The following is a 20,087-nucleotide window of genomic DNA, read 5'->3' as shown; positions in this document are numbered from 1 at the left end:
ATCTGACGGGTGTGGCAGCTTCATTACTGTCCAGGGTGATTCACACGCTCTGGAGTTTCGATGGCCATACTGCATGATACGATAACGTATGGAATCCCCCGATGAAACATGAAGGATAATCCCGCTGCGTAGTTAAATACAAGAACAGACACTCAATATTACACCAACAAAACAGATATTTCATGCTGCGTTCTGTATATACATATTGCACCCAGCTAGAAGTAGCCTGGCAAAGCCAAAATTTAATGTGTAATTAAAAATCAGCATGAATCAAGGACAGGATTTTAGTAACTAGGAGCATTTATGCACATTTATGCACCGTAAAACATCCATGAGAGTTTACTAAAGAACCATCATATTTTTGATTATGTTGTGTTAATTTTACAGCGATGCCCTGGAGGACTGCACCTCCCCCCCCCATTTGTAATTTTTGTATCCCTGAAAGTTCTTTTCTTTTCCCATTACATTTCTTACCCTCACTGTATGTATCTTGTTGTAAACATCTCATACTCTAATTGCATGTATCTTGTTGTAAACCGCTTTGAACTTATGTATCTCATTGTAAACATCTCATACTCTCATTACATGTATCTTGTTGTAACTTATGGTATAGCGGTATATAAAAAATAAAATTATTATTATTATTATTATGTTGCTATTGAGAGAGGGACAGTGGGTGGGGACCAGCCTTCTGTGGAGAATTGACTGGAGAGCAACAGTGCAAAACTGTTGTGAAACCAGAGGAGGCGTTGAAAACACTGGTCTTTCTGCATGAGAAATGTCTTTGTGGCCAGTTGGTTGAAGCCAGTCTACTTCTTTGTCAGGAATTTCTGCATCTGGCCAGGAGATGGCGGTCATGGAGCGCTGACTGACCAGCCTCTGAAAGGTTTAGCAGATCTAAGATGTCCCAGAGACAGAGAGAAGAGCTTCTCGTGTGTGCGGCATGGCTATCTGAGACCACTGGGTGACTCACGTGGCCATCAGACAAGTAGCCACATCACCCACAGGCCTCAGATCCTAAACAAATATTATCTTTTATTTATTTTTTAAATTTGTTTTCTATCCTTTGTCCCCAAAGAGCTCATTACAGATTAAACTTACATAACTTTATTCTTGTATACCGCCCACCCACAAAAGTTCCGGGCAGTTCACAAAAAAGAACCGGACAATCAGTGAAAATATACATATGAAACATAATAAAGTTAAAATTGAGAACAATTATGTAATAAATTTATCAAACAAATATGTTTTAAAAATCCTTCTGAAAGCAGTATACGAAAACATTTGAAAAATCAAAGGCGTCAACCAAGAATTCAATTTTCCTAATTGAAAAGCAAATGTCCTATTTAAAAATCTTTTAAATTGACAGGACTTAATAGAGGGGTACATAAACATAAAATCATTACGGTATTTTTTAATGATCTATAACAAATAACCTGGAGCCAGCCCAGAAAGGGCTTTAAAGCACAGACAGCTAAACTTAAAAAGAATACGGGCTTCAAAGGCAACCAATGCAGCTGCCGATAAAAAGGACCAAAAATGAAACGCACGGCTGCATTTTGTATTAAACAAATACGTTTTACATTTTTCTTGTAAGATGCCAAATAGACGATATTACAAGTCAAGAATTGATAAAATTAAAGATTGTACTAAAAGTCTAAAATATCTTTTAATAGTTCGTCATTTCCAAAGGGTCCGAAAACATTTCTTTATCAAGAAGTCCGTATGCTCTTCAAATGCTAATCGCGGTCTAGTATAACCCCCAAAATCCTAATAGAAGGGACAATATCAAAAATTTGATTATTAATTAAAACCTGTTTGACTGAAATAATGTCAAAGATCTTGAGGCTTTTTTGGAGTGTGTTTCTGTTTCTCTCTATGCTTATTTTTATCTCTGTTTTGTTTACTTTAATTATTATTTTAATTCTATCTTTAGAATATTTCATTTCTATCTCTACCTCTGTCTTTTTATTTTTATTTTTCATACTGTTTCTTCAGGTACTTTAGTTAGATTGTGAGCCTTTGGGACAGTTAGGGAATTTCCAAGTCCCTATCTTACTTATTTAGTTTTTATTTATTGTATCTTTAATGCATCATTTTTGTAAACCGCTTAGAAACCTCACTTTTATTAGCAGTATATAAGAATTAAATTAAATTAAATTAAAATTAAATTTGGACTAGCGGGAAAAAGCATAGGGCTCCTTTTACGAAGCTGCGTTAGGGCGTTAACGGGCGGAATAGTGCACGCTACATTGAGCTGGCGTTAGTTCTAGCCGCGTAGCGTGCAGTAATATCCTGTGTGCGCTAAGACTGCAAGAGCACCTTAGTAAAAGGAGCCCATAATTTCAGTCTAAGATTACAATACAAGTTCTTATCCTAACTTGGCACACACCAGGGGTCTGATTACGATTTGCCTTAGTTATCTTTACAAGTTTTCCTTACATAACACCTACTGGTTCTGGTACCAATCTACATTTCTTTGTGGTCCATGGGTCAAGGGCAGGGGTTTAGGTGAAGAGGTAGGTTTTTATTGCTTTTCTACGGAGGAAGTTTAGCCATCACGTAGCCCGGCTTCATGTCGCACAAGGATTTGAACGCTAGCATCAGGCCCTTGAAGACACAACGGTTGGCTACGGGCAGCCAGTGAGCCGACGCTAGAGCCTGGGAGACGGGATCGTGGGCATGGAGGTCTTCCAGAAGTCTGATCACTGCGTTTTGAACGCACTGGAGCCCTTGTGCATTCTTCGCCTTGAGATCATTGGAGGAAAGGCGGGAGAGGGGAGATATGATAGAGACGTTTAAATACCTACATGATGTAAATAGTTGAGTCTCTTTCATTTGAAAGGAAACTCTGCAATGAGAGGACATAGGATGAAGTTAAAAGGTGATAGGCTCTGGAGTAATCTAAGGAAATACTTTTTGACAGAGAGGATGGTAGATGCATGGACCAGTCTCCTGGAAGAGGTAGCGGAGACACAGACTTGTGTCTGAATTCAAGAAAGAGTGGGAGAAGCACGTGAGATCTCAAAGGGATGGGCCATTTGGCCTTTATCTGCCACCATGTTTCTCTGTTTCCATTATGGTAATATAATACAAATTATTGCCTTTTAATGTGTGTTATGACCATTACCCACCTTAATAACTCCCCCTTAATCTTTCCTTATACAGAGGGAGTAACTCAGATGAACCCTGGCCCTCTGTCCCCATCAGCCTAACAGACTCCAATCAGTGACTAATTCTGAACAAAGCAATTAGCTCAAGCTGTTTGCACTCAGCCTGATATATTTGCTTACGATTTGCTGACTACAATAGCCTTATCAAAGTTCCCCCAATGGCGTCCTGGTTAGGGTGGCACTGCTTTCTGTAAGTAGGAGAAGGGTAGACCCACTAGTAAGAGCGAGTGAGAGGTATTTGCAGAATCTGCAGCTGGAAAATGAGGCATCTTCTCCTGTTAATGGTCTGCATCTGGTGCGTTCATGGGTTGAGGTGAGTGCTGAATCCTTCTAACCCTTGTTTAGGGTCTGCATTCTGCTCATGGACACTCTGTTTGACTGCCATGCCCCTTCCCTTGTTTAAAAACAGACTGAAAACCCACCTTTTTGATATAGCCTTCCATCCTTAACCCTACTCCTCTGCCCACCAACCTAGTCAGCAGATTAACCGTTCCCCTTAACTGTATCGATGACATCCTGTTTGTCTGTCTTGTTTGCTTAGATTGTAAGCTCTTTGGAGAAGGGACTGTCTCCTTTGTGACTCTGAACAGCGCTGCATGCATCTGGTAACGCTATAGAAATAATTCCTAGTAGTAGAAACATAGAAGATGACGGCAGAAAAGGGCCATAGCCCAACAGGTCTGCCCACTCTACTGACCCACTCCAAGTCTACTATCCTAGGGATCCCACTCCTGGTGTGAAGAGTTTCAGTCTTTGGGAAGCAGAGCTGAGATTGTGATGTCATAATGCCTCATTCCACCAATAAGAGCCAACTACATCAGCGATGTCACAATGGCTTGATTGTCCTGTACTCCCCTCTGCCCTCCAACCCAGCCAAAAGATTAACCCTTCCCCTTAACTGTATCCTGCTTGTTTGTCTGTCTTGTCTGTTTAGACTGTAAGCTCTTTGGAGCAGGGACTGTCTTCTTTATGACTCTGTACAGTGCTGTGTACATCTGGTAGCCCTATAGAAATAATAGGAGTAGGAGTGCAATATACCTGCAGGACACAGGGCTGGGAATATAGGAGGAGGCTGACTTCACATATCTGGTTCTTGCTTTAGACTGCCGCTGAAGAGACAGAAGTCCATAAGGAGAATTCTGAAGGAGCGAGGCAAATTATCTGAGTTCTGGAAGTCCCAGCATCTGGACATGGTTCAGTACAGTGAGTCCTGCCCTTCTGACCAGAGCACAAATGAACCACTTATCAACTATATGGATGTAAGCATTTGTTGCGCCTGGACAAATCCACTTTATCCTCCTTCTCTGCACTTAACTTCTGTCTTCCTCGATGTTCCCTCTCCTGGGTCTCATTCTAGAAGAAGCAAACTGTTTCTGCAGATTAAGCTAATCCATTCCTGGTTTTATTATTTCCCTTTTTTGAACCCACTTCCAAACTGCCGGTAGGTTCCTGAGACCACTGTACAATGTGCATTTTCAGCACTATCACAGACAGTCTATCTATAAGATAAAAACAAATAGACCACAGCTAAAATACCTTAAAAACATACAAAAAAATGTCCATTGCATACATTTTTTCTTTCTATGAGGTTGTTTTTTTTCAGCATCCTGCCCAAAACTCCTCAGAAGAGAGACATTAGACTAAAATAAGCAGCAAATAGAAACATGATGGCAGATAAAGGCCAAATGGCCCATCCAGTCTGCCCATCTGCAATAGCCATTATCTCTTCCTCTCTCTAAGAGATCCGACATGCCTATCCCATACCTTCTTGAAATCAGACACCGTCTCTGTCTCCACCACCTCTTCCGGGAGACTGTTCCACTCCTCTTCCACCCTTTCTGAAAAAAAGTCCTCCGATACCACTCCCGACTCTAGAGACTCATTGAAAAGGTCAATCAGCGGAGCCACGAGAACTTCCCTAAGTTCCTTCAGCACCCTCGGATGTACACTGGCCCCATCTACCTTTATTTTAGCTAGCTCCTCATGAACACAACCCTTTGAAACTCCATCAGGGTCTATTACTTCTCCATCCCTATTCATGTTTGTCTTCTGCGGTTCCCCTCCCGGCGCTTCAGCCCTGAACACAGAACAGAAATTTTTGTTAAGCAATTCGGCCTTTATCAGCCTCTACATATTTATCCCCTTCACTTGTGAGTCTCACAATGCCACTTTTGCACTTCTTCCTATCACTAATATATCTAAAAAATGTCTTGACTTCCCATTTTACCACGTCAGCTATTTTTTTCTTCCATTTGCATCTTTGCTTTCCTGACTACACAACCAGCCTCTCTTAACTTTTCCGGATATGTTTGCCTGTCTTTCTCTTTCTGCGTCTTTTGTAGTTTATGAAAACTAACCTCTTATTCCTTCTCAACTTTACTTTTGAGAACCAAAGCAGCCTTCTTTTCCTCTTATTTTTACTTACTTGCCTCACAAAAAAGTTTGTCACCCTTACAATTGCTCCTTTCAGTTTTGCCCACTGCATTTATACATCTTCCAGATGTTCCCATTCAGACAACAATTCCTTGACGTAAACCCCCATCTGAACAAAGTTAGTTTTTTTTAAAAGTCTAGAACCTTTGCTTTTGAATGAAGCCTCTCTAGATCCATCTTAATATTAAACCGTACCATGCAGTGATCACCATACTTCAAGCCCCCTTTTCCCATCCGTATAGAGTTATTCAGTGATTTACTTACCCAAGGGCTTATACTCAGCTGGGTGCTTTGATCACGCTGCCCCTTCACTTCTAGTTCAAAGCCCTCTTCAGTAGATTAGCCAGCTTGCTGCTAAAGACACTTCTTCCCTTCTTTGATAGATGCACACCATTCCCACTCAGCAGCCCTTGGAAAATCATCCCGTGGTCCATGTAGCCAAAATGCTCTCAACGACACCATCCATTCAGCTCCAGGATGCAAGCTTCTCTACCCTGGCCTTTACCCTCGATAGGGAGGATGGATGAGAATACCACCTGTGTACCTGACTGCTTCACCTTCTCTCCCAGAGCCACAAAGTCACTTTTGACATGTTCGCAGGGGTACCTGGCAGTATCGTTAGTGCCAATGTGGATGAGCAGCATCGGATAGTAGTCATCAGGCTTGATGAGTCTCGGCAATCTCTCCATAACATGTTGGATTTTGGCACCAGGCAGAAAGCATACCTCTTGTGACATCATGTCTGATCTGCAGATGGATGCTTCTGTACCCCTCAGAAGGGAATCGCCAACTATCACTACCTTACGCCTCGTAGTGGTCATGGATCCTGTAATTTTGGGGATTTCAAGCTTTGGTTTTTCATTTCCTTGGGGTGCTTTCATCTCCTCCGCTTGGAGGACAGCATACTGCTTCTTCAGTTCAAGGGTGGGGGAGTCACAGTACCAATCTTGTAGTGTTCTGTAATCTGAGTCCAGCTGTCTTCCCTCAGCACAGCCTCTTTTTTCCCACTGTTGGAAACCTTTGACGCCTCATGAACCATTTCATTAATGTACCTCTCATTCTCACAGATGCTTCTCAGTCTTGCCACCTCCTCTCTCGGTTCCTTTGCTTTCTTCATCAGAGAGTCAAGCTGAAGACAGCTTGTACATGGAACTACTCCCTCTGCCTGGGTAACATTTTCTGTCTGCACAGAGACAGAAGCTGTAACCTGAGCAGCAGCTTTGGTGACACGATGTTTCCCAGCCTTACTGTGGTGCAGAAGTACTTACACATGGAAGAAAAAAACAGAAAGGGCAGGAAAATCCTACCCAAGTAATGTCCTTTTCCTGGTTGGCTGGAGAGCCTATAAATCACAAAGCTCTGCCTTGGGGTAGGCAGGAGGGGATTAATTTAACACCAGAGCCTTTCCGCAACAGCTATTTATGCCCTAATCTGATATTATGCCCTGAAATGCAACTTAAAACATTAATCTAGGCCAGGGGTGTCAAAGTCCCTTCTCAAGGGCCGCAATCCAGTCAGGTTTTCAGGATTTCCCCAATGAATATGCATGAGATCTATTAGCATACAATGAAAGCAGTGCATGCAAATAGATCTCATGCATATTCATTGGGGAAATCCTGAAAACCCGACTGGATTGCGGCCCTTGAAGAGGGACTTTGACACCCCTGATCTAGGCCAAAACATTGTCTTGTATTAAACCCTAACAGAGACTCTAAAGGCTACATTACTGCCTAACTGATTTTGCTAAGCTAAAAAAACAGAGAACTACAATGAGATAACTACTGAAACCCAAGTTTGAACGCCAGCAGGCAAGATATTCCAATGGATGTTTTTTTTTCTCCTTAGCAGAGCAGATCCTCCCTCAGTACTTCTTCAGGTGTGGGGAAAAGGGTGAGTTTCCAGATCTGGTGAGAGGGTTGGGGGGTTTAGGTATTTCAGGTTTGTACAGATTGTCCTTGTTAAGATCAGCTGGAGAAACATGAAGGGTAATTTAGGAGTAGTATAATTTGAGCCTAGGGGTGGGTGGGCAGAGGCAGTTCACAGTTCCTCTACAACAGGGGTCTCAAAGTCCCTCCTTGAGGGCCGCAATCCAGTCGAATTTTCAGGATTTCCCCAATGAATATGCATTGAAAGTACTGCATGCACGTAGATCTCATGCATATTCATTGGGGAAATCCTGAAAACCCGACTGGATTTCGGCCCTCAAAGAGGGACTTTGGGACCCCTGCTCTACAACCTCTCTCTTAGAACCAGGCTTACTGAGGGTTAGGCACTAGGCCAGCATTCCCCCCCTCAAGGGTTACCTCAAGGCCAGCAGTTGGAGCCCAAGCATAGTACCAAGTAGAGCTTTGGATTCTTGCCCAGAAATAGCTAAGAAGGAAAAAGATTTAAATTGGATCAGGTTGGGCAGACTGGATAGACCATTCGGGTCTTTATCTGCCGTCATCTACTATGTTACTACGGAGTCTAATTTCTTAAGAAAGTCCTCAGAGTTCAGTCTCAAACTAAGAGGCTGCAACCGGCCAGAGGTCTCTCCTCAAGGAGTGCTTTTAGGTTATGGTGAGAGGATTCACCCCCCTCCCCCCCCCCCCATGAAGTAATCCTGAACTAATTAAAGAAGCTGGCAGGAGAAAGGACCGTCACATAGTTTGTCAGCGTTTTGCAACCCTCTCTTGGAGGAGATAACAGATCAATTGAACAAGGCTCTTCAGAGAATCACAAAGTCCTGGAACTCAGATGACAAAATAAATAATAATCATAATCCAGATATGGAATCAGATGTTCTATGGTTCAGATATTTCCATGACTAGCAAAGCTTCTCTGGCTGCGAAGGCTGATTGATTACAAAGGTCCTCTTTTATTGAGCCAAATAGCACAAACTGGCGCAGTAGATGGGGATTGAACAGGCTTCGGTGCATTTGCTGCGCGGCATTCGCTAATGTAGCTTGAAAAAAAAAAAAAGGGACTAAATTAATGCATTTTTGATTAGCTTTCAAAGGCAGTATTTTCTTCTTCAGACCCCTTAGTCACATCTAGCTTCTTGGATCGGATTCTTCTGGGGTTATGAGAAGGGTGATGCTTTTTATTGCCTGCGTTTCCTTCTTTTCTGCATTCGTCCTTTGATATTTGTACTCCTAGATGTGGGCTATAGATTGTAAGATACTTTCCTTATTGTTGCAAAATAGTTCATTCTGTATTTGTTTTGATTTGTTTCTTTTTCGTTGACATGTGGTTTGTAATCTCAGTGTGAAAAGTCTAATACATTAAAAAAAACCAAAAAAAAAAAAAACCACACACAACAATCCAGATATAAGAACATAAGAATAGTCTTACTGGTCCATCAAGTCCAGTAGCCTGTTCTCACAGTGGCCAATCCAGGTCACTAGTACCTGGCCAAAACCCAAAGAGTAGTAACATTCCATGCTACCGATCCAGGGCAAGCAGTGGCTTTCCCGTGCCTTTCTCAATAACAGACTATGGACTTTTCCTCCAGGAATGTGTCCAAACCTTTCTTAAAACCAGGCAGATCTGTAGCTCTAAAAGTGTGCTGACTTGTTTATAATTAAGGAAACAAATCCGGGAGCCAAATTAATTTCGTGTTTAATTAAAAAATATATCAAACCAATAACCACTTTTTCCAAACAAAGGCCCAGGCCAACCCCTCTCTTGCACAGTCGTTTTGCTAAACTTAAACATCCAACTGGCTAGGTGTGCTTCCTGGAGAGGATGTTTACAAGATGCAGAATCGAGAGAAATGGAACCAGCTGGCAACTGGATCCTATAGCTTTGTAAAATACATTGTGACAAGCATGGTAAGTCTTTCGGCAGGAAGGCGATTTTGACTTTGTCTCTCTTTGCCCTCAGGTAGAATACTTCGGGGAGATCTCCATTGGGTCACCACCTCAAAATTTCACCGTGATCTTCGACACAGGTTCTTCCAATCTCTGGGTCCCCTCTGTATATTGCACCAGCAATGCCTGCAGTGAGTAGGAGTTGAGTTGGGTCTTCACTCAAGCATGAGGTTTCAAGTGATATAAGGCTTAGTCACTTCTGTCTGTTGGTACGAAATGAATCCAGGTTGGCTTTGCTTTAGTGCATGCACGGAGATGAGGTCCTCATTCCTCTTTGAAGAATTGCCATGATTTTTGCCTGATCCGTTCAGGGTTCTGGGAGTTGGGGTGGAGTGGGGTGAGGGGCTCTGATCTCCCGTGCAGTTTCTTTTTCCTTCTTTTATTAACAGAGCAGCATACGTTGTATCAGCCTTCTACGTCCAACACATATAGTGCAGATGGCCGACCCTTCTCCATTCAGTACGGCACCGGGAGCCTGTCAGGGATCATTGGAATTGACCAAGTCACTGTAAGTGTTTCTCTGGATTCACAGCCCTCATAAAAACCTGGAGGCATCAGACTTACTGTGTTTCCTTTGTCTGTAGGTGGAGGGCATCACAGTCTCAAATCAGCAGTTTGGCGAGAGTGTGAGCGAACCAGGGAACACCTTTGCAGATTCAGGATTTGATGGCATTCTCGGGCTGGCCTATCCCTCGTTAGCAGTGGGGGGCTGTACCCCTGTGTTCGATAACATGATGGCACAGAATCTGGTGGCAATGCCCATATTTTCTGTCTACATGAGCAGGTATGATCAGAAGGCAAACTGCAGGGCAAAGGGCACTTATATGTCCTTTGGTCAGAAACTCTACTTCCGCCGTACAAGTGGCAAAGATCCTCTTCGCCTTCGGAAATGCCCTTTTCCCAGTGTAGTGGAATTGTCTTGAAAGCCCAGTCCTTTGTCTCCATTTCTGTCCTGGCCTGACCTTCTCCCAACTGAAGGTCAAGCATGATGAATACAAGAACAGGAGAGGATCCGGACTACTAGCCATTCTTGCAGTTTTAACTTTTCTTCTATTACTGTTATGGATTTCTTTCTAACATGAGCTTATTTAAGAAGGTCAAAAACTTAGCCCATCTTTCAGCGTCCTTCCATGCGGGTCTTATTTCAGACAGAAGACGGACATCTTCAATTGAAGATCATTGCAAGGTGTTCTATCACACACACACACGCACACACCCCATGTGCAGCAAGAAAACCGTGAGCTCAACTTTCAGCCGGTGGCACTCAGGCTCGGATTCTGGAAACGGCACCTGCACCGGCCAGTGCCTCCAAAAACTGGACCAGCTGTGTGTCAGTCATGCATAGGCACGGTTAGCAGAAGCTTACGTCAAACTTAGGTGCTGTTAATGTAGGCCAGGGTATTAAAGGTTTGACTGAAAATCACGCAAAAGGCGCTTAAGGTCATTTCTGGCCCAAACCACACCTACTTTGACCTTAGGCTCCTCTAGAGATGTGATTCTGGCCACCTACATTTTTTTTAAGTTTTTTAACAGTTACCATGCCAATTACAGTCAATTAAAGCAATTAAGTTAGGCAGCACTTATCCCTTCCCCCCTCTCCCCAGCGTTACCTGATTTTCCAAGCCCACACAATTCCGCCCCGTTCCGCCTGTGTCATGTCCATTCCACTCCCCCATCCCCGCCCCCAGATGTACATGCACAGACGTGATGCAATGACATCACAGGCACGGACCCCCAGACATATCCTTGAAAAGGAGGACATGTCCGGGGAAATCTCTACCCCCACCCACCCCCCTTTTTACAAAATTGTACCATGGTTTTTAGTGCCAGCTGTGGCTATAACAGCTCCGACGCTCATAGGAATTCTATGAGCATTGGAGCTGTTACCGCCATGGCTGGCGCTGAAAAACACGCTACGATTTTGTAAAAGGGGGGGATATTCAGCTAAGGGTTACTGCATAACCTCCCCCCCCCCTTTTTACTAAGCCGCAGGAGAGATTTATACCGCAGCCTAGAGCGCTAAATGCTCCGACGCTATTCCGATGCACATAGAATTCCTGTGAGCGTCGGAGCATTTAGCGTCCCGGGCAACAGTAGAAACCTCTCCCACGTCTTAGTAGAAGAGGACCAGAGGTAGGACTGACTTTAATGTGGCCCCATTTATGTGCTGAACAGTTCTGGATATCAGCACTTAAGCGACTTCGCCCCTGAAAAGCCCCCAAAACAGCAGGTTTTGTCTTTGGCGACAACCGAACCCTTCTTTTGGTGCAACCTTCTTTAGCAAAGATTCAACGATAGACAGATGCTGCACAATGCAGGCTCAAATCAACAAGACAACCCAGAAAGCTTTTTTAATCATGAGAAAATAAGAAAATTCTTCGACACAGAGCAATACAGACTCATTGTCCAATCCCTAGTCTTAGGTCTACTGGACTACTGCAACTCCCTCTATCTGCCATGCCCTGCCAACATGCTAAAACAACTTCAGACCATACAAAACACTGCTCTCAGATTGATCTACTCACTGAGAAAATATGACCATCTCACCTCTGCCTACCTAGACTCTCACTGGTTACCAATACAAGCACGAATTCAATTCAAACTTTACTGCCTACTATTCAAAGCATTAAATGGCTCTGCCCTCTCCTACCTAAACAACCGCCTAAATCAGATCCGCTCCACTAGACAAAGATCTCTGACCCCATTTACCTACCCTCCACTCAAAGGTACTCAACGCAAGAAGATGTTTGACAACAAGCAGCAAAACTCGACCACTCCATCTCCAACCTGTTGACAACAACGAGCGACCTCAAAACATTTCGAAAATAAATCAAAACCCTGCTATTCAAAAAATGTATCCGGTCACCTTAACCCCACCCGTCTTCCCTCCCCTCCCTGATATAACCCCTCTCAATTCCACCGCTCTTCTGGTACTCTTTTCCACTCCAAAATATTAACCAAGAATACAGTACCCTAAAATGTAATGCTTCTGGAAATACCCAGCTATCTAATTTGTAATATTGCCTAGAAATGTCCAGTTGTTCTACTTGTTATCTAATTTACAATATCTCCTGGAATAACCAGCTATCTCAGCTCATTTGTAACCCAAAATTGTAGCCTTCCTGGAAATTTCCAGTCAGCTGTTTTGTAATCCGCCTTGAACTGGGCGGAATAGAAGTCACTAATGTAATATCATTCAATATGTTGGCGCTCTCCCTTGCTGGCCTGTCTCTATGGAATAAACTTTCTGGAAACATTCGGAGGCGTCATCCATTGCAGAATTGAAGAAAAGACTGAAAACACAACAGTTTATTACAGCTTTTCTGGAATATAAAGCTCTGGATTGTTGTCTGTTGGTCCCGTACCAGAATTTCAAGGTGGGGCAAAAAGGCACCTGGTTGTTTTTCTGTTTATATTTGAAGTACAGACTGTACTATGAAGTGATTTTCTTTGGTTTTATGTCTATATTTATTTGTATTGTTCCCTGCCTAGTTAATAGGTGGAATTTAAATGTAATAAGTAAAAAAAAATAATTAATAACTTGTTCTTTTCCAGTGGCACTAACCAGGTCAATGCTGCTGAAAATTAGCGGTTAGCCCTGACGTAGTTAAATTGCTTGGAAGTCTGCATTTTTTTCTAACCCGGTGTTCATGTCATTTCTCCTTTTGGCAGGAATCCAGACTCCTCTGTGGGTGGGGAGATCATTTTTGGCGGTCTTGACTCTTCACATTTCTCTGGGGATCTCAACTGGATCCCAGTCACTAATCAAGGATACTGGCAAATCCAGCTGGACAAGTAAGCGTCATCTGTCTTGTATCTCGAGGGAGTAGTTGGGTTCTGTGAGGGAGTCTATGAGACCCTACCACTCCCCCTGTGGGATAATCCCTCACGATGCTGAAGCCACCTTAATAGAGGTGGCACCTACTTAGGGGGAAGTGACACAGGAAGCAGAAGCCAGGGAGGCAAGGACCAGAAAGTATAAGAGGCAAGGCTGAAGGTAGGATAGGGAGGCCCAGAGGGAGAAAGGTGAAGAAGTGGCCCCAACCTACTCCTTAACTACAAACACGAGACATTCTGTTTGGCTGAGGTAAGTCAAATCTTTTCTTGCTCAATACTTAGAAGCCTGACTCTTAGGTCTGCTTATAACCAAACCTTGTTATCAGGCTGAAGAAAGACTGGGGCATGGCAGTCACAAGCCACAGACTATATCTTGGGTCCTGTCAGCTACAGGCCAGGATTTTTCTTTCTACCTGTGCTTATGTCTGGCTGTTGTGTACCAGCCCAGACCTAACCCTTGCTTGTACTCTTACAAATTCTATTGCGGGACTTGGTGTGAGAAGTAATTGTGTTGAGGCTGCTCGGTAAAAGTGATCATAACATGATCAAATTTGAAATAACTAGAGTGAAGATACTAAGGAAATCTACCGATGTCAGCGTTTAACTTTCAAAAAAGCAAGAATGATAATATGAGGAAAATGGTGTTTAAAACAAAACAAAAAAACAAACCCTAAAAGGAGCAGCCACAAAGGCTTAAAGTGTTTAAATCAGGGATGGAAGTTCTTTACAAATACCATCTTGGAAGCCCAGACCAGATGTATCCTGCCTATTAATAATGATGGAAGAAAGTGCCCCTTCGGAGCTTGAGGAATTTGGAGATTTTTTTGACACCCTCTTTTTGGGGAAATGAAAGGGAGGTAAAAGTAAAGTGGTCCAATCTACTTCGGTGAAAGGACCAATGGACTTACACGTCCAAAAGTGAGCTGAAACTTCAGGAACTCTCTGGAGACACCTTCAATGTGCCCCTCAATTAATTGCCGACTGGGTTTTCTGGATTAGATTTCAGTTCTCTGTGTGCAGCTTGTTTAGCAGCCCCCAGCTCCTGATACCGAAATCCCATTCTCTAGGCCCCCACTACTGCCTCCCTTTCTGTCATAGGGTGGTATGAAATCGGATTTTACGAATTTGTATTCTGCTTATTAATCACAATGCAACATACTGTCTACGTATTCCTGCCTCCGCATCCATGACAGGACCCAAATTCACAATCTTAACACTAAAGTATTTTGATTTTGATTTGTTCAGTTTTCTAAACCATTCTCCCAGGGGAGCTCAGAATGGTTTACATGAATGCATTCAGGTACTCAAGCAAGTAACATGGATGAGTGAGGTCGGACTCACTTGAATGCCTTCTCTCACTCTCTCTGTCGTTACCTCATCCCTGTAGCATCATGGTTGGTGGACAGGTTACGTTCTGTGCAGAAGGCTGCCAGGCCATCGTAGACACGGGCACCTCACTGATTACTGGGCCTTCTAAAACTGTCCTACAGCTGCAGAATGACATTGGGGCAACTCCTGTGGATGGTGAGGTGAGTTACAGCCCTACATATGGGGTGACTCTGAAGAATGAGACCCATAGCTCTAAGCAGAAGGGTAAGATTATGTTCTTATGATTAACCTGACTAAGCAATTATAAACCTGGCCTTAGATTTTGACCCTCTAAGGTTTCCAGCAGAGGTAGATATTGGGAAAAAGACAGGACTGTATGATATCTGGGTCTCTGTCTATATTTATTGAATTTGATTAACTGCCTTTTAAATGAACCAACACGACACCGTACAATTAAAATTACATAAAACACCATAAGCAACAATTAAAACAAAAAACAAAAGCGCATAAAACCTATCAAATACTTATACAAATTAAATTCATATTCAATCCACAAACAATAAAAGCGATGAACAGCTTACCTGTAGCTAGACACCAAGAAACGCCACAATAAAATGAAATCTTCAATCCAGAATTTAAAACTTCACATAAGAGGATTCAAGTTAGTTATTTTTATTTGATATACCGCAAATATTAACAGAATAATGTTAGGTCAAAGCGGTTTACAATAATGAAAGCAGGGATAAAATTTAAAAAGTAAAACTGACAGGGTAGTAATTCCAGGTCAAGGAAACAAACAAGACACAAATAGGTTAACAAGGAGGGAAAGGTTTACAGTAAGTCATGGGAAAGGGATTAACCAAGGAAAACTTGGGGCTATTTTTACTAAGCTGCATTAGGGCTTTAATACACAGAATAGCGCACGCTAGACCTTAACGCCAGCATTGAGCTGGCATTAGTTTTTCCGCATAACGCACGGTAACTTCCTGTGTTCATTATAAACGCTATAGCACCTTAAAAGGAGCCTTGGTCTATGAGAGAGGTATTACAAATGCCTTTGTAAAATAGAAAGCTTTTAGTTGTGACAAGAAGGGAGTTTCAGATGAGGATCACGGAGTATGCTCCAATTAAGGGCCTGTTTTACAAAGCCATGCTAGCAGCTGCAGCGCGGTAACGGCCCCGAAGCCCATAGAGATTTAAAGGGCTTCAGGGCCGTTGCCGTGTGGCTTTGTAAAACAGGCCCTAAATCTTTGAGGGTAACGGCAGAAATAAAAGGCTTAGTTGTGGAGGAAGCAAGCAAAATGCAAAGCTTAGGATCTTAATAGGTGACCAATGATAGCGAAAGGAAAGGAGTCACTAGCCTGGCTCTCAGTTTCACAGCAGTTGAATTCTCATAGTGGTGCGCTATAGAAATAATTAATAGCAGTCGGTCTTAATCCATTAAACAGGGAATTACAGTAATCCAACTAACAGACAACCAAAGAATGGGCATAGAAATCCTTTCCTTCCAAAAGATCGAGTTCTAACAAATCCTATGTTATGTGTAAAAAATACTTTAACTAAAGACGATATCTGATGGTCCAACCACAGGTCAGAGTGAATCCCACCCCCCAAATCCTCGCCCTATCTTTAGAAGGAATCTGCATGCTTCTAACGTAAGGACAGGAAAACATTGACATTGACTTTTAGTTTCTAGCAAATCAAATGGCTTCTAGTTTGTTAGGATTAAGTTTCAATGTAAATTAATTTGTTAACATCAGATTATACATCTTCAGTAGAGGCAATGAACAATATATCATCAGTATAAAAAATACCTGCTGATATCCAAATCCTACACCAACATAAAAACAGCCATACTGGGTCAGACCACTGGTCTATCCAACCCAGTTTCCTGTTTCCAACAGTGGTCAATTCAGGTCACAAGTACCTGGCAGAAACCCAAATAGTAGCATCATTCTGTTCTACCGATCCAGAGCAAGCAGTGGTTTCCGCACGTCTGTCTCAATAGCATGTTATGGACTTTTCCTCCAAGAACTTGTCCAAACCTTTCTGGATGGGGCACATGAGGTTGAAGATGAAAACCACCTGAAAAGAATGACCCTCTAAATAGAAACTAAACCAATCAAGAACAGTATTCCTAATATCAAGTTCCTTAAGGCAACTGAGTAAGAATGGATGGTCTACCAAGTTGAAGGCTGAGCTATGATCCAGCATAACCAATAAAGCCTTCTCTTCCAGAGTCTAAGTTAAGAAGAATATCGCTACGCATTGCCAACAAGGCAGATTCTAAACTATGACCTGTGCAGAATCCAGACTATCTTGGTGAAGGACATTAGTTTTGTCCATAAAGTCTACAAGTTGAGTTATTCCCACTTTCTCAAGGATTTTAGATCTAAATGGTAAGTTTGCTACTGAGTGTAACATATTACTTTTCTTGCAGTACGCAGTGGAATGCAATAACCTGAATGTGATGCCAGATGTGACCTTCACCATCAATGGGATTGAGTATACACTCACACCTCAACAGTACACCCTGTCGGTAAGCGGTTGACCAGAGATCTTTCATAAAATGTAAGTGCAGGCAGAGGAAAACTGGCGGACCAAGCAGTGGCCTTCTGAGTCCCATGTAAGAATAAACATGCAAAGAAACCCAGCTCCGAGACCACAAATATCTATTCACCCTTCTTTGTGGCTCTCTGGTAAAGCTGAGCTGTTTGAGAATTCTTGATGTAGGTCAATGTTCTTCAGTGTAAGTAGCAATTACTATCAACCGTAGCTCCCCGACTCTTTTCCACGAACAAGTGATCCTTATTGGCTTTATTAGAAGAGACTGAGCAAGTGCCCGATTTGGGAAGGGGTACGTCATGTTTGCAACACTGAGCTCAGCTTTTCATTCCTTTTCTCTCTGTTTGCTCCCACCACTAGCAACAAGCAGATGGGATGGACTTTTGTACCAGTGGCTTCCAGGGGCTCGATATCCAGCCTCCTGCCGGGCCACTCTGGATCCTGGGGGATGTCTTCATTGGCCAGTTTTACTCTGTATTCGACCGAGGAAATAATAGAGTTGGGTTGGCTCCGGCTGTTCCTTAAGATGAGAGTGTGAAGAGCAATTCTGGAACAATCTGCTGCCCCTGAGGCAGACTGGCTGCCATGTTTTCTGATTGAATGGGACTGGGTTATTGATGTATACAAGAAATTTTCATGAATACAGTAACAAGGGGAACTGTTAAATTGTAATAATTGTGCTCCTTCTGACAAGATATAGATCAGTTATTTTGCTAACTCAGAATAGTCACATTGGGTCAGACCAAAGGTTCTTCTAACCCGACATCCCGTTTCCAACAGTGGCCAGTTCAGGTCACAAATCCTTGGCAGGATCCCACGAAGTGGCAAGATTGCAGGCTATTGATCCCAGGGATAAGCAATGGCTCTCCCCTTTATAATGGTTTATAGACTTTTCTTTCAGGAGTCTGTCCAAACCTTTTTTTAAACCCAGTTAAACTAACTACTTTTATTGCATCCTCTTGCAAGGAGTTTTCTCTGATTTGTTTTAAATGTAGTACTTAGTACCTTCATAGCTTATTGGAACATTTTGCCCCCGTCTCTTTGTATAAGAGCTTTGCAATCACACTTTTTGGAGAAGTGATTTGGTGGTGTTGGGGGGAGGGTGGAATCTCTGGGCGTTTTCCTGCAGTCGGTGAAATGGTGATTTTAAAACTTCTCTGCTTGCATGGATGAATGCTGACAGTATGTGTGACTCGTTTCAATTTTTTATGGGGTTTTGCCTATAATTTTTATTAGTCTGTATATCACCTAGATCTGTTCACCAGAAAAGAAAGTCTAGTAAGTCTGAATAAATGAAAATTGATATTTGCATTCGTATTGTTTATTATTTGCCTTATACAAAGCGAAGCACAGATTAGCATACTTAATAAAACTTCAACATACAAACGCATACATAAAACAGTATAACACAAAGCATAAAACTGTTGTCATATGCAGCAGAACCCAAAATCAGGCTCACTGCACCTTCAACTATGCAGAAAAGATGACATTTTGTTAGATCCATTGTTGTTCCATGCCTCAGGACCAACGCAGAACACTCTTGCCCTCATCATTTGCATTCTGATCTCCTTTCTTGACGGGACAGAAAAGTCCCAGTGTCCTGAGGAACGTAACTGAGGAAGCACAGTCTAGTCTGGTGTTTGGGGGCCAACCTATGGAGGCCGAAATCGACCAACAGCAACACACTGCCGGCTGCCTGCCCACAGGGCTTGCATCTCATGGGGGGATGACTCTCTTCCTGGCTGGCGTCTCTCCTCCTCTCCCTGCACCTCCTGGATCCCTCCATCGAAGCGGGTCGCAGCCAGATGGGCCTCCACATATGCGCATGACATCATCGTGTCGACATCTGTGCACTTCCGGGTGCCTTCCGGCCGGGGCACTGGATTTAGTGTGCCGCCGGCCGGAAAGTTTGCGAGACACTGGTCTAAACAATACCCTAACGATGGAATTTTGTACGACCCGCAAAGCATGCAACACAGTAGCGGGAACGTCTAACAACGCAATGTTGCAGTAGTCAAGGCTGGACGTCACAACCATCTGGAGAACATGCTTATAATCACTTCAGGAAAGATATAAATATAGATTACGCAACAACTGCAGATACAAAGCTGTTTAAGGGTTAGCTGCAAGTCTATAATAACTCCCAGGCCTACTTAATTACAGAATCTAACAGCTTTGCTTGACGGTACTAGGCCTGGTCTAACATCCTTTGATAAAAACAGGACATTGGTCTTGTCAACAGTCAGCATCCAGCCACCCTTTTATGCTAGCCATGGTTTCATTCAAAAACCAAATGGACGCATCAAGCGACTCTCTCACCGGAAAGAAAAATTGTATACCGTCCGCATAGACACGATATGTTATGTTATGTTTCTATTCAGTTCAAGGTCGGATTACATTACAAGAGGTTGGGTCAGTTACCCAGGAAGTTACAATGGACACTTTGACACGGACATTCAATAGAGTTGCTGGTACAGGTAGATCAGTTGGGTCATAGTTCCAAATACGTAGTTAAGAGTTCAAGGACAGTGTTCCCCCAGTCGTTCGCGGTCCCGGTCATTCGCGGTATTCTCCGACCAGGACTTCCTGTGCTAAAGTCGGGCTTCACCAATCAGGAGCTGCGTGTCAAAGCAACTTCTGATTGGTGAAGCCTGATTTTAGTGCAGGAAGAGGCGGTCGGAGCAGACCGCGAGTGATTTCCTTAACTCACCAGCGCTCCAGCTGCTCTCTACTGCCTCCCCAGGTGAAAAACTGTATTCGTGGGTTTTTTTTAATATTCGCAGGGGTTCCTGGAACGGAACCCCCGTGAATACTGTAGCTCATCGTTATGTCCCAGGAGTTGCATTAGACAGTTTAGAAATGGGCTTTAAGAGTTACAATTTCACTTCCTTCAGGGTCA

General features: G+C 43.0%; 1 protein-coding gene across 1 annotated transcript; it reads left to right on the top strand.

Moving 5' to 3' along the window:
* Positions 1-3,433: 3,433 nt before the first annotated feature.
* CTSE (cathepsin E) lies at positions 3,434-18,458 on the top strand. The gene is made up of 9 exons (XM_033919317.1): positions 3,434-3,486; positions 4,276-4,432; positions 9,471-9,588; positions 9,847-9,965; positions 10,042-10,241; positions 13,130-13,252; positions 14,682-14,823; positions 17,064-17,169; positions 17,559-18,458. The coding sequence occupies exons 1-9, from the start codon at positions 3,434-3,436 to the stop codon at positions 17,711-17,713; spliced, it is 1,173 nt and encodes a 390-aa protein (XP_033775208.1). The 3' UTR covers positions 17,714-18,458.
* The last annotated feature ends 1,629 nt before the right edge of the window (positions 18,459-20,087 follow it).

Source organism: Geotrypetes seraphini, chromosome 13 (assembly GCF_902459505.1).
Source record: "Geotrypetes seraphini chromosome 13, aGeoSer1.1, whole genome shotgun sequence".
In the NCBI taxonomy this organism is placed as follows: domain Eukaryota; kingdom Metazoa; phylum Chordata; class Amphibia; order Gymnophiona; family Dermophiidae; genus Geotrypetes; species Geotrypetes seraphini.
The sequence above is the reverse complement of the archived record's forward strand: the minus strand, read 5'-3'. Positions and strand labels throughout refer to the sequence as shown.